The following is a 15,871-nucleotide window of genomic DNA, read 5'->3' as shown; positions in this document are numbered from 1 at the left end:
GCCTACAATCACTGAATATGATTTATTTCTCTCCAATCAAGCTACTTGACACGCTGCAGATGCTTTTTCTTAGAAAATTTAATTTAAGACTTCAAAAATGCTCCTTGTGCTAATCTCTTCATGGCAGTTATCTGGATCAGCATATCCTCAGCAACAGATTTTCAGGCCATATCTAGAATCTGCTGGGCCAAAGATTGCAAGGCTTACCTGGAATGTGACCTTCAGTCACTGAGCTCTGCACTTTCCAGACCTCTGGAAATGAGAGCACCAGGTCTAGAGCTGTAGCCCAGCCTCTGGCTTGATCCAGTCTCTTAAGACTCCCTTTGCGAGAAAGCCTTCAGGGTGAAGCATATTTATATTTTTTTGGCTTAGCTTTGTAAGCCCTACATGTCCCCTACTGGACTGGTAGATTGCGGACTAGCCTGTAATTTGGCCTTTGCAAAAATGGCTCTTCATTTTTGAGCTTTCCAGACCTTTCGGTGTTTTTGGTTAGCCATAGAATGTTCTCCAGTCCAGAACTGAGGCACAGCCTCTGGTGTGACCCAGTCTCTACACTTGGTAACTAAGGCCACCCAGCATGAACCATTTTGACATTTACATAGCTGTACCCAAATCCCTTTGCACTGTCAGCGTGCAGGTTTTTCCTGGAATATGAGCTTCAGGCACTGGGTTTGCTTATAGCAGTTAGCAGCAACAGTTAGTGTTAGCAGCAAATGGTTTCTACCTTCAGCGCCATGGCAATTGTGACCCAGTCTGTAAGAACTCGCACAGTGAGGTAGCCGGTCAGACTGAAGCACTAGGAGTTACCTCACAGTTGACACAGTTGGGATCTGTGAAAAACAAAACATTTGTTACGTTTTAGATTTGTCTGTGTAGAGCAATAAACGTCTTCTAGAGCAATACTCACTACAGAGAACAACTTTTCTTATTGAATAGAGCAAGTATTGTGCTAGCTGCAATTGCACAAAAAAACTTGTGTATATGATTCCATTTTTATGCTTATATTTTTCTTTAAGTTTTCAAGGGTTTTAAAAAACAGAGCATGGCCTACGTTCAAGCAGGCAAAGTCAAAGATCTCACCACTCCACAGCAGTGATTTCTGCCCAACAAACTGTCATTTCAACGTCATGCAGGTTTCATACCCCAAAACCTTGACATCCCTTGGCAGTGCATTTGGGGTGCAACTAGACAATAGAAAACAGACTTCCCAGGACAAAGAAAATAAAATCACAGAGCACGGTAAGTATTGTGCAAATGTTGTATATTTAAATATTTAAGAGACAAAGTTTATCCCTATAAATGCGTCCATACTGATATTCCAAATAGAGTTATTGCCATGGAATGAACTGAGGTCATGGGGCACATGTGCAGTAGGCTCAGGAACCAGGCTGAACCAATTTGATGAAAAGGGTGCGGTGGTGGGCGGGGCTGTATAGCATAAGATCTCAGGAGTAGGTTTACAGGTAAGTATTTACCCATGGGGGTATTTATAATGTAGCTAGAGCAATACATGTGGATGCTATGTGACCTGGAGGTGTGCCCCACTAGTGGTCTAATCTTAACCCCTTTATGACCCTGCGACAAATAAATTTATATGCGGTGTCACAATGTTTGGCTTCTTTGGTGGCACTGCATATATGAGCACCTGTATTTGTGTTGGAAGCATACTCTGTTGCACTCCCCTCCAGTATTCATTCTACTCATGCTGTGCACTGCACGGTATATAACCTATTCTAGCTCATTCTGTATGGTAATTGTTCCACATTGCCTCACTCTGTACAATTTACTTCTTTATCTATTGTGCTTTATTCTCTACACTGTGCTTCACATTCCATATTCCACACACCACATTCTGTACACTGTGCTGTACATTTCCAATTCCACACTGCCCATTCTGTACATGCATTGTGCCTTCATTATTCTGCATCATTATTGTTTACTCTGTGCTATACATTCCATCTCGCTTCATTCTGTACTCTGTTGTTCATTGCATATTTTTACACCTCCTCATCCTTTACTGTGATCTGTACATTTCATATTCCATACCACCTCAATTGTACACTGCACTGTGCATTCCCTTTTCTGCACTGCTTCTTTCTGTACTCTGCACTGCACACTTCATATTCTGTACTGTCTCAATCTATAATAAGTGCTGTACATTTCCCATTCCACAATGCCTCATTCTGTACACTATGCTGTACATTCCTTATTTCACTTCTCTTCATTCTGTACTTTGTGCTGCCGATTCTGTATTTGGCATTGCTTCACTCTATACTCTGCACGGTATAGTCCCAGTTTTATCTCCCTTATTCTGTATTCTGCACTGTACATTCCCTGACTGCTGCACTTTATACAATATATCATACATTTCATAGTCCTTATTGTTGCACTCTGTATGTTTTGTTGTACATTACCAAGGTGGTAATCATCCTGGGGCGGGTGCATGTGCAGAACACATTTACGGACGGGACGTGAGGAGAGACACAAGGTAAGTATATGGACGGCGTGCACCCGCATGCAGACACCGTGGGACAGAAAGTGCCAGCAAGCCCGGAGGGGTCAGCGCTCAATCGGAGACCTGCAGCAGCGCTGGAGGGACAGATGAAAAGGACAAGAAAGAAGAAGATCTGTTTAAGAAACATCATTTAAGGTAAGTGCTGGCATTAAAATTGGGGGGATGGAAAAACATTTTTGACTTTACTGTCACTTTAAGCACTCTCACAGTTTCATTGCTTTAGGTATGCCATTGCTTGAAATATAGTCCAAAATTTCTGAAACTGATACACCATAAAAACATTAAATTGGTATAGAATGTTGTCCCTTTCTAAAGTAAATGTCATATTTTATACCTTATGTCTCACTTTTAAATAACATCATTTGATAAGTCTTTTAAATAATTTTGTATTAAAATAAACTTTCCCTGATGCTGCCTAGGTAAACTCAGTCCTATGGTGTACGTACAACATACTACAACCACCATGGCTGCACCTTCGGGACATTCATTAGGTCAGCGTGATGGCCATGGCTTGCGGTATTTACTTAGAGATGAAGATTTGGAAACACAGGATATACACCATAAGTTACTATGCAAACTCCAGTCGGCCCTGGCAGAAGTGGAAACCTGCGTGTCCCAAATTGATGAGTAAGTATTACCATTACTTGTTATTCCTCTCCAGTTTTCAGTGAGTTTAATTTAATTTTGTTATTACTGGAGGTGCGCCAAAATGGAGGAGAGCTCAGCCACCTGTGACATGGCTGACAGCTAACTCCTCCCCCGCACTACCGGCTCAGCCTCCTGTGACATGCTCTCCTCCCTGCCCCGTCCCGCACCCTCTTGACCTCCAGAATGTTTCTCTCCTCCCCGCTGGATGCTGCTCTGTGTCAGAGGGGGACATAGTGCAGTGCCCAGCGGGGAGGAGAGAAACCATGGATGCACTGCAATTTTGGACACAAAATGGTACTTTCTGCATTTTGCCCAAAGAGCCATTTTCTGCTGATATGTTTCGGCTGCCGAAATTTTGGTGCGTCCCTAGTAATTACATTTATATGCTGCTGGTCTCTCAGAAGCTTTTCTTTCCATTCCATCCCCACTCCTGTCTACATACATTTGTCTGAATACATATATCTGCAAGCTGGATCAATAATCCACCTGGTGCTTTCTTATGCTTTGCTTCAGTGTTGCAGCTTTGCAGACTTCATTCTTTACTGGTGGCTGATAAATTTGTATTTTTACTTTGTTTGTTACTTCTTAACCTGCCTTCTGAAGTGAAAATAATTGCCACATAAAATATTTAATTATACTGCTGAGATGCTGCCATGTAAATGTTAGCAATAAATTTTCCACATTTTATGTTTATTTACCTGTTTCTCGGTTGTCTCCTACCAGTATAAATGATTGTACTTAAGGTAATTTAGTTATAAATCATAAAAATATGTAGCATATATTTCACCGAAAGTCAAGGAAATCAATGTTGTGTGACGATGTTAACAAAATAGTCTAGAACCTCTAATAACCAATCAGTGTTATTAATCACTGTCCATTGATACATCAGAAAACTAATGCTTGGTTGGTATTACCTCACAATAGTGCTTTTAAAGTTTTTTTTTTATAATAAGTGTGTGCTGGACACAAAGTTCTCAGGTCCAAATGAATGTCCAGATGGTCTAGTCAAAGTTCTCAGGTCCAGATGAAGGACAGAGAGAACGGATTTTAGAACAGAATAATGTTTTCAGCTGTATTCTTGTATGACTAATCAGTGACCTTCCAGAACACAGAACACATAATAAGTGAATAATAAGTAAACACAATTAAAGAAGTACAAATCTTCTATAATTCTCATAGCAGAGCTGTTTATATCATGAAATATAATCTGTGAAATGTTTAGTGTCAAATTATGTTCTTCTTTTGTAAAACAGAATATCACCAGCACACCAAACAATGGGGTCAAGTGTTCGTCCCTTACTGATGCATATTGTCACATTGAAGCAACGTTTTGGGGCCGCGCAGGATGCCCTTCATCAGACACAGTGTTGTGCTTTAACCACTTCAAGACCAGGTGTTTAGACCCCCTTCCTGGCCAGGCCATTTTTTAGTATTCAGCGCTGCGGTACTTTGACTGACGTTTATTCCTTCATGCAACGCTGTACTGAAATTAATTTTATACAATTCTTTGGGGACAGATAGAGCTTTCTTTTGGTGGTATTTAATCACCACTGGGGGTTTTATTTTTTACTATAGTTAGGAAAAATTACTGAACATTTTGGGGAAAAAAAACATTTATTATGTTAGGAAACATTTATTATTACCCAGTTTTTTTGTAAAATATAAAAGTCGGGGTCACGTCGGGTAAATAGACACCAAACATGTCAAGCTTTAAAATTGCGCGCACCCGCGACATCGCAAAAAACTACCATACCCAAAATTGGCCATAGGCGACACTTTAAAAGCTTTTACCGCTCATCAGTTTAGTGTTATCTGTGATTGATGGCCCTAGAACTATTGCTCTCACTCCGATGTTCGCGGCGATATGTAACATGTGCGGCGTAATGGGCGCAATCGTCTTTTTGGCACGTATGCGCCCCCGATGCATGTTTACATGCGTGTATGTATGGGTGGGGACTTTAAAAAAAAACATTTTTTAATTCTTTTTTATGTGTAACTTAAAATTTTGTTTTGGGGGGGACTTTAATTTTTTTTTCCACTAAGCTTTATTGCTATCACATACGGGGGCTAATAAAATCCCCCTATGTGATAGCAAAATATGTGACAGGTCCTCTTTATGGAGACATCAGGGGTCTCCAAGACCCCTAATGTCACCTAGGACCCCCCAAAAGAAGCTGATGAAGCACAGATCTGCTCCATCAGCTTTTTTGCAGCTACTGAAGCTGGAGAGTGACACAAGAATGCGGAAGTGATGTAATATACAACACTTCCGCATTCTTTCAGAGGAGAGGGGACCACATGGCGCTGATCCCGGGCTCGCACCGGGCACAGCGGAGGCCGGGATTAGCGGGACAATGGTGGCAGGGACAGCGGAGGGGGGCGCACTGATCGTTGCAACATACAAGCGATCCGCCGGCTCTACAGCATCGCTGCCTGTTTTTTTCAAGTTTCAGCCATTTCCCGCTCGCGCGCGCCCAGCGGCGTGCGCAAGGGGGCATGTCTGATCGGAGGTCTAAAGACGCCCGCTCAGGTCTAGAGAGCTCCCGTCCGGCCGTTTTTTTACTACGGCCGGCCCGGAGGCAGTTACTGTGACAACATGCGTCAATAAACACTTGACCACATTGTTTGGTGTGCTGGTGACATTCTGTTTTAAGTTTAATGCCAGCGGTGCCATCCGTTGTCACTATAGCACCCACCTCCAGGGGTTCTTTGGTAAGGAGTTCGGCAGGACATCCTAAGGAGATTATGTTCTTCTGACGCAAACAATCAGGAGAATTTGTAGTCTGTTCCCATCATTAAAAGGTGATATCAGTCCTTTTAGCATGTTCTTAATAAAAGAGATCAGCTTAAAGTGAACATGTACTTTACACATTAAGAACTGCCCCCCTGCACACTTGACAGCTATTAGCCCTGGTGATTGGACACTCAGACACTCACAGGCAAAGTACAGGTTTGTGTTAAAGGGTCAGTCCTTCCAAAGCTGGTATTTTTAGTGTTTGCTCATATCTCTCAGGGACTCTGCTTTTTTTTTATTCCTAGGTCTGCACATGTGTGTAGCCAATTATGAAGGGTTCCCAATTTCTCTGTTCAAAGTATACAACAGGAGATGCTGTATTATGTAAAAATATTTGGAAAAAGGTAGAAAACTCTCTCAGATTGACATTAGTTAGGAATTATGGCACTGAGATTGGAGAGTTGAAATATCCAAGGCTGAAGAAAAGCCAAGATATTTGCGTAGCTGTTTATCTAATCTATATTTTCACTAAAAATACACTCAAAATAATCTTAGCGCATGTAGACACAATATAATCTCCATTTTTTGTAAAATATAAAATATATTTTTTTAAATAGATATAAAATAAGTCAATCCACTACGATACTCATAATTGTCAATAGAAGATGCTTTAAAAACTTTTAGGGCCCATTCACACTGTTGCAGTGCGAGACACACTTTATTCCGTGCATGTACCATTTTTGGCAGTGTGGTGCCTTGTGTTTTGAGCTGCAATGCACAGCCATCAGCAAGGTGTGTTGGAGTGCCATTCAGATTAAATGGCACTGCATTGCATGAATGCATGTACTGTGGGATGTCACTTCTTGTAATCAAGAGCACATTACCAAAACACAATAGAGTGAAGCGCCCTTACAGCTTATCAGTTTAGATCATAAATGATGGATCCAGAATTATTCCTCTCGCTCCATTCAAGTTCTCTATTTACTTTTTTAAACTTAAATGTATTGCTAACACAAGGGGGCTGGAAGTCCCCAATCCACTATTTACTTGGCTACAGTGGCCTGGGGTTTGACCCTCAGAACCTAAGAGTGCTCATTCTTCAAGGTTTTTTCTATGCAGAAGAGATCAGGGAACAGATGTTTCTCGATCTTCTACAGCTTCCCATCCTGAGCAAGTTTTTTGAGGTCCTGGACTCCCAAGCCACAGTCACAACATGTGGGACAACCTAGAAGAGCATATTGCTTGGAAAGAGGTGCAGTTTAGCCCAGTTACTGTATGTTTGTGGGTGGACAGGACATCTGCCAGATATGCTGGAATTTGTAGTTTTACATGTAGCACTAAAAGGACAGTCTAAACATCCATACATCGGAGTTGTAGTTTTACATATTTAGAAGAGAAGCCAGTGGGGCATATTAGGCTTTGTAATTTTAAAGAGAAAAACTAGAGGAACATGCTAGGACTTTTAGTTTGGTATAACTAAGAGGTGACCCAGTGGTGACATAATGGCACTTGCAGTTCTATAGAGTCTTGGATGCTAGCAGAGCAAGATGAAGCCTTTGCATCCAGTAGAGGTCAGTGGTGCATGCTGGGAATTGTAGTTTTACAGGGACATGAGTCATGAATTCAAGTTCAAACTTACACACGCAGGTGAAAGATTTATCAGCGGTGATCCACCATCCCTTATTGGACTGCATAGTGTTCTGTTCCTTTGCTGTGTATTAAATGATTATTTGTAAAACAAAGATTGTATGTATGGATATATATATATATATATATATATAGAGAGAGAGATGTGTGAAAAAAAAACCCTAGCTACAGTTTTGACTAGCATCGGCCCTCAACAGGCATGAAATACTCATATTACATAGATATATTAAAAAATAAATCTAACCCAGGCATTTAGAGATCAGCTCTCCCATACTCTTTACCTCCTTAAAGGAATACGTTTCTGAGATCAATTACTTGCATTGCATGGAGGAACTTACGGCTTTGTTGCATGACAGGTTTGAGCAATATTCCTCCACACGGAGTGAATGGATCGCCCTTATGAGCCCTGATCAATTTAAGAATATTCTTCTACCCGGTATACAGTGGCTAGAATTCCTTTTCTTCTTTGTTCCCTCTTTCTGTCGATCTTTTCTCGGTTTCTCCTCTGCTGTCTTTCCTTCTATCTGGTGCATAGGACGATGACCACATTCATTTACAGGTCACCTCCACCTCATTTAGAAGAATCCAGGGGCTGCTCCCTTTCACTCTATGCTGATCCATGATCTTATACCCTTGTTGTATATTATGGATGAAACGTTTGTGTCAGATTGTATGTTATGTTTACTGTCTTGACTATGGTACCTCTTTTTCCTTGTGTCTTGATGGTTTTCTTTTTTTATTCTTGGAAAAACCTAGTAAACCTTTGCAATTTAAAGAAAAAAAGATCCAAAGCAACATTTTTAAAATGTAAACATTTTAAAAAAGCCAATGAGCTCCTCTGTCTGTTACAAGGGTTCAACTATGTATATTTAGGTAAAACAAGTCCTTGATTCACAATTATATATACAGTGGGGGGAATTTATCAATACAGGAGCAGACAAAATCTGGAGCAGATTTGCACTGCAGCCAATCTGCTTCTCTTTCTCATTTTCAAATCTTACCTGGGCAAACTGAAGATAGATGCTGATTGGTTGCCATGGGCAACTGCTCCAGCTTCTGTTTTCTCCAGTTTTGATGAATTCCCCCAAGTATATTTTATTCTGCTTTTTGCTCTCTGATATGTTAAGACTTGGGTATCCTAGTCATCCACATCTGCATACTGGACAGAATAGTGATGATTCTTGTGTGTTGGTGCTGTCTTTACAGGAGGTACCAGTATATTTTATCCCACTGTAGGTTACATTTTCTAATGTTAAGATAAAATCAGGAGAGAGGTTTGAAACAAGACACTTTTAGGGGTCTATTCACAAAGCTGCCGAGGGCAGCCGAGTGAATGACCGATCAGAAGTGAAGGGAGCCGAACACTGTTCTCTTGTTCCTAATGCATGTTTTTCCCATTCCTCTTATCTCCTATATACGGCTCTCCAATCAGACAGTTAATCCTGTAGAGGTCAGTGTTATTGCACTGCTTGTTAACTACAATCCCATTTAGTAATGTTGTTACTCACCGACTGATGTGATTAGCTGCCAGGACTTGTAGGATATGTTGGGACTTGCAGCCCCTTTGACAACTGTTTGCTAAAATTAACGTCCTTCAAAGCAGTTTCTCTATTATCACTGTAAATTAACAATATGTAAATGTAATGTTAAGTAAATACACATACAACTGGAGCAGCAATGTCCCATCATGAAATGACTGTATAACATGGGTGCTACTGGTGCTAAGGAGACTTAAGGGGATCCAAGTACAGGGGATAACCAGATGATGCACTGGTAAAATGTGATAATTACATTTCTTTTAATTAAGGGAGGAAGGAGCTAATCATGGCTGACTGGAGTTAACTAAGGGGTGAAATAATGTGTAAACTAGGAATACACATTTATTTATCTATTTATTTTGCACGGTTTAACTGAGAGCATATGCAGAACAAAGTTACCCCTTATTACACTAATTACAATGTAGCAGTAATAGCATTGCTACATTGTAAGGGGCATGTCAGAAGGGTGATTTTGTAGCAGCAAATAATTTCTGCTACGAATTGTTTCCAGCAATTACCAGAGATTTGCATCTAAACCATAGGAGTGATTGCTGACATAAAACACTGCTAAAACTCAATTGCTGATCGTCTGAACTACAAATCACTGTACAGTTAGCAAGTTATCTTTTCCGTAGAAAATAACCATGATTTCCTTAATGAGAAATTGCTTAACAAAAAAAAAGAGGATAGCATATAAATCACCCATCTGACAAGGCCCTTATTACTAGTGATTCCTACAGATAATACAGGGAGCTTCAGGGGAACTAAAATTACAACTTTTATCTAAAATACCAGTTCATTAAAATACATGAAGCACAATCTCCCCAAACAGTATGATATTAGATGTTATAATGGTGCCAACAAATACATATGTGCCCACACATCTTTACAACATTCCATTTCAAAATAAATATTGTCATTTTAGATATTGTCTGTTTATGTTTTGTGAGATACAATTGACACCTTAAAAGTCCTATGATGCTCAGTGTGAGTATCTAATTAGCAGGGATGTATGTGTCATGATCTGCTACCAATCTAGGGACAAGCTATTGTATTAAAAAATGTATAACCTAAAATGAATCCAAAGCCTCATATATTCAGAATGTACACAGTCATATTAAAGGAAAAACTGTAAACGTTTTGGGTCAGTTTTATTTTGATTTTTGAACTGTCATTTTATATATTGGCTTTTCATGTCTCGTGTGATACAACTGACACCTTAAAAGTCCTATGATATGATAGTTTGGATATTTAATCTTGTTAAATCCTTCTGGCAATTAGGTTGGAGCGAATTGTGTTGAGGAAATGAAAACCCCCAAAGAATCTAGTTAAAGGATCTGCACAGGGAAAACAGGAAATTAGAGGTTATTGCAGTCAGGGTGTGAAGTGTTGATTTAGCACTTATTGTTCACAGTTCCGAGGAATGGCAAATCCAAAGTCATTTTAAATGTGAACTTGTGAAGCTTCTGCTGGGGATTGTTATGTGACTTTTTATAACTCAGAATCTTAATGTTAAGGATTATGTGTCATTTTGTTAGTGAAAACCTCACCAAGTATGTGTAGAGACTTATTCATACCAGCACTTGGGGCAATTATATTTGACATAAAACATCTTCTGTACTGTGACTTTCAAACAAGGGATTTCAAACAAGGCCAAGTTATCAGCATAGAACACTGGGGAGTAAATCACAGACCTCTTCAGGTTGCTTGTCTCTCTTGGGTGCCAATTGATAGGATTCCCAGAGAAAGGGGGGTGAGAGGAGTGAGCATCCTACAATTTTTCTTTTCTTCTTTTTTTTTTAACAAGTTCAACAATTGTGTTGTGTATTCAAGTACCAAATCATATTTTTCAGGTTAGCCTGCATATTTTCATTATTTTGTTACAAATTAACATCTTTAATCAAAGTACCTGAAAATAAAAACTATCACTAATGTATATATCAACTATTTACATTTAATTCATATTCAAATTTGTTTTGGTTAAATGGTGGTTGGAGTCTGGTTCTTCTCGGCAAAAAAAGCAATTATTTTAAAATCCCGCAAAGCCCCCCAGTATTTTTTTTACTAATTTTTTTTAATTCAGTCTTGAAGCCAGTTCAGTGGCATCATGGCAGCTTCCTTTTTTTTCTCCAGTTGTGGTGGCGGGTTGGCCATTCTTTCTAGATTAAGCAGTGCACAGGTAATGTGACTGTCCTGTATAATGAGACACCTCCTAGGGGCAGGAAATGGGCAGAATGACTGTCATTGTGCCTGAGTATAATTGTTGGCACTGGACCGAGAAGGAAGCCGCAGACAGTGAGTGTAAATAGAACTTGCAATTTTTTTAACACTCATGAATTAAAAATAATAAAAATAATGAGTTCTGCAGTAAATGCTTTGATAAATAAGCCCTACAGATAAGCTATTGAGTTTGTAAGAATGTCCACTACTTAAAGATCTGTGTGGTTGGATAGACTTTCTTTCACTTCCTGTTGTGCCCCTGGAATAGGAAATAAACAGGACTCCCCCTAAATGGGATATAGACAGTAAAAAAAAGTTTTAACCATCTCCCACTCCAAAACAAGAACAATGTTTTGGCTCTAAATACACTTAACATGTAATTCTGCAATGTTTCAGTCATTTGTCTGTAAATTTAATTTGGCTTTTTTGACAAATGTGTACATCTATATTAATGTTGCCTTACCATACCATGGGCTGATATTTTACAAGTGTGGGTTGGCTTTGTTGGTGATACTTTAAACACGATGCATTTTTTTTCCAGATTATTGTCTTCAATAACTTGTTCTCCCAAATGTGATCGTAAGACGGAAACGTTAATAGTGGTGGACAGCGACAATGAAAGGGGAGAGAAGAATGGGAAGAAAGTGTGCTTCAATGTTGCAGGGGACGAGCAAGAAGATTCAGGTCATGATACCATCAGCAACCGAGATTCTTACAGGTGCACACCTCCTTTATTGTGGAGGATGAGACACATTTAACATTTTATTGTGGAGGATAAGAAACCATTTCCCACTCAAAAACAAAAAAAAGCTTTGACTCTAAATACACTTAATGTGTAATTCTGCAATGTTTCAGTCGTTTGCCTGTAAATTTAATTTGGCTTTTTTGATAAATGTGTACATCTATATTAATGTTGCCTTACAATACATGAACGCAGCTGCTAGACTCATCCACATAACCAACCGCTCAGTGTCTGCAACCCCCCTCTGCCAATCCCTGCACTGGCTTTCACTCGCCCAAAGGATAAAATTCAAAATATTTACAACCACTTACAAAGCCATCCACAACTCTGCTCCCAGATATATCTCAAACCTTGTCTCAAAATATCACCCTAACCGCCCACTCTGCTCTTCCAAAGACCACCTGCTTTCCAGCTCCCTCGTCAACGCCTCCCATGCTCGCCTCCAGGACTTCTCTACAGTCTCTCCCATCCTCTGTAACTCTTTACCCCAACCTGTCCGTCTATGTCCCACTCTGACTGCCTTTAGGCTATCCCTAAAGATTAATCTCTTCAGAGAAGCCTATACCACCTCAACCTATTCCCAGTGAACCATCACGTTCTCAAACAATTCATCCCCACACAGCTACCCCATCATGTATCAGTTGCCCCTCCCTTTTAGATTGTAAGCCCTCATGGGCAAGGCCCTCCTTACCATCTTGTCATTTTAATTGTCATGTCTTCCTTATATTGTAAAGCGCTGCACAAACTGTTGGCGCTATATAAATCCTGCATAATAATATCATTTAAATGTACTCGTTATATACCTTGGTTTTAAAGTGCTAAATAGAAATCCCAGGCAAACAACCAAAGTTACAGCTGAAGAACATAGGGATTATAGTATGTTTATTTTTTTCTTTAATATTGATTAAGTGTTCTAGAGTCGTGGTTCTTAACTGGTGGGTTGTGACCCAAAAGTGGGTTGCAACCCTGTGTTCAGTGGGTCACTATGTGTCTTCCGCTATGCTAGGTGAGAGGCTTCTCAGCATCCTCCTAGAGCAATATTGTCAGTTCTCGCACCGAGCAGCCATTCAAAATATGGTGCCTGGTGTGTGCTTGAGGTGGTGTGGGCTGGGGGTATGGCTGCGAGAGAGCGCCACCCATAAATGCTTTGCGTATTGCTCCCTCACATGCCCTGTAGGGGTGCCTGGACCGGAGTGAAGTCACATTTTAGCAATGCACATATGGATGGAGCTTCATCACAGCACAGCAACCCACACTGGACCCCAGACTCAGGATCCACTCCAGTTCACGTAAGGAAGGGAGACTGGGTGGATCTTAAAAATAATTAAATTTTTTTGGGAGTGTGTATGTTGTGTGAGAATGTCTGTCTGTGAGTGTGAGATGTGTCTGTCAGTGTTTTTGAGGGCGCGTTCACACTACTACAGTGCGATTAATGCACCATACCACTGAATCACACCTATCACGCATTCTGGTGTGTTGTGTTGCCATTTATTTGAACGGCACCCCAAATGCACCTCCTGCCCACGGTTTGATCGCCCACAACAGAACGCGCGGTACCGCAATGCCATGCGTTCCATTCCAGTGTGACTTGGGTCTCGACTTAATGACCAAGGATAAATGTGGGTCCTGAGGTTACACAGGTTGAGAACCACTGGTATAGAGGAGCCACTTGCAGAAAGTAGAAGCCTCCTTTAACCACTTAAATGCCAGCCTGTAATGCCCCTTCATTACAAACCCATTTTTCAGTTTTCAGTACTATGATAGTTTGACTGAAGCATTACTTGGCCATGCAATACTGTACCTAAAAATACTGTATTTAATTTTTTGAGACAGAGTGTTCTTTTGGTAGTATTTAATAACCCCTGGGTTTAATTTTTTTTACTATAAAGCCATTGACAAGTGCAATGGCTGCCTGTGTGTGTTTTCTCCAATGACGTTTATAAACTTTGCTAGAGGAATATCAGTCCACCACTTCGCTTTTAGTAAATGTACGGGGGTAGTGTAGTGGTTAATCAAACATTCTAATGTCTTGCCACTTTTGACTACGGATGAGACATTAATAGTTGTAGAAGCTTTCTCATGATACTGTGGTGGGTTTCCTTTCTTTGTGGACAAGTGCTCCTCTTGCCTCACATCCCTTGTTGTGAACATCTTTAGTTATGTGATATGAGAGAACTGTACTCTACATTTTGTGTTGTCTCTCTGTCTATCTGTATGTAATTGTTTCTTGTGGCTAGGTGAGGACTATTTGATCCCCCAGATTCTGTAACTCTATGCATTCTGTATTGTACAGTGACTGCAACAGCAACAGGAACTCCATTGCCTCCTTCACTAGTGTGTGCAGCAGCCAGTGTAGTTCATACCTACACAGTGATGAAATGGACTCTGGTATGAATATTTTCATGTGAATATTGTTTAGTTAATTTCCTAATCTATATACAGTATGCCCACTGTAAAGTTAACATACAAGCTTCTAATTGGTTTTGATTACAGTAGATCTCAACCCATTCACTAAAATCTTATATGAGCTGTAACATGTTAATCTCATTTTAAAAGTTGTTTTCAGTGTTTTTAAATCTGCAGCTTTCACTAAACAAATACCTGGTGATCCTTCCTGTTATGGGATGACAACTGTCTCCCATTTTCTCTCCTGCATTGTCACCCTGTCACATGGACCATTGTTGGAGACTACAAGTGGACCTGCTGACAGACATTGCACAGGCATGATTCACCATGGTCACTGTAAAGAAGCCAGTCCAAAGGAATAATGTGTAGCTGAAACTGAAATAAAGTTACCAGATTTTCAAAATCAAATCCAGGGACACCCTGCTTACCATATCCCCTTTTAACCACAGCCACAAAACCACATCCCCATTTGTCACCACCCGCAAAAAATCAAACCCCCACATTTATCGTGTCCACAAACAAATGGAACAAGAGGCAGGCATTAAAGGTATTAAGACACAATGCCTTGGGCATATTGCGTAGCGCTCAGCATCGAATTGCGGGTGTGGACAAATTGCAGTTACAGTGGGAGTAGCTTAAAGGGATATGAGTAAATAAAGCCTGAGCCTACGTCACTCTGGGTCAAAAGTGCATAGGACACAGAGTGCAGGGATCAGGAGCATGTAATGCATAGAGTGCATGGGTCCAGGGTGCGTAATGTACAGAGTGCAGGAGTCAGGAGTGTGTAATGCACAGAGGATTCCGTACGGGCACACCGGCCCGTTCGGCAGTTGGCGAACCAGCAGGCCACTAACTCGCTGAGAATCGCGGGTTCTCTAGCCTGCTGGTTCGACGGAAGACGTGCGACCATACAATAGAAACGGTCGCACGCGTTCCATACACTGCACGATTCTCGTAAGATCGCGGGATTTCCTGCGATTCTCGTAGAGAATCGTGCAGTGTATGGGCACCTTAAGAGTGTGAGTCACTACCTCAGTAGCAACTATATAATACTGATTATAAAAGTGCAATAGATGCAAAAGTGCTAGCGTGCAATATAAATTAACATATAAATGAATAGATGATAGTGTACACAAATATATAAAAAATTGCAAATTATAAAAAATTCCTGAAATCTTGATTCAATATATACATGCAGTAAAAATATATTTTCCATAGGAAATTGGATCATAATCAAAGTGATAAATAAATGCTGTTTAGTGAAATAATCTTATTATTTGCATCCCGCTTGTGACGCCACTGCGCACTATTATTGTATATTAACAATAAGAAGTTGATCGGTAGACACGAAATCCTAGCATCTGTCCCAGCGGTGTTCCATAAGCCGATGAATAGCCAGAATTACAAGAAAGAAACTCCTC

The 15,871-nt window shown here is 40.4% G+C and overlaps 1 protein-coding gene across 1 annotated transcript in view; it reads left to right on the top strand.

Annotated features, from left to right (window-relative positions):
* Nucleotides 1-15,871, top strand: part of PREX2 (phosphatidylinositol-3,4,5-trisphosphate dependent Rac exchange factor 2) — a 250,362-nt gene that overhangs the window by 138,930 nt on the left and 95,561 nt on the right. Inside the window, exons 24-27 of the mRNA XM_018554229.1 lie at nt 1,017-1,239; nt 2,935-3,142; nt 11,844-12,020; nt 14,338-14,432. Of these exons, the coding sequence (XP_018409731.1) occupies nt 1,017-1,239; nt 2,935-3,142; nt 11,844-12,020; nt 14,338-14,432 (703 nt within the window). The remainder of the gene's footprint in view (nt 1-1,016; nt 1,240-2,934; nt 3,143-11,843; nt 12,021-14,337; nt 14,433-15,871) is intronic.

The sequence above is a fragment of the Nanorana parkeri genome, unplaced genomic scaffold, assembly GCF_000935625.1.
Source record: "Nanorana parkeri isolate BGI_ZX_2015 unplaced genomic scaffold, ASM93562v1 scaffold147, whole genome shotgun sequence".
NCBI classification, from domain to species: domain Eukaryota; kingdom Metazoa; phylum Chordata; class Amphibia; order Anura; family Dicroglossidae; genus Nanorana; species Nanorana parkeri.
The sequence above is the reverse complement of the archived record's forward strand: the minus strand, read 5'-3'. Positions and strand labels throughout refer to the sequence as shown.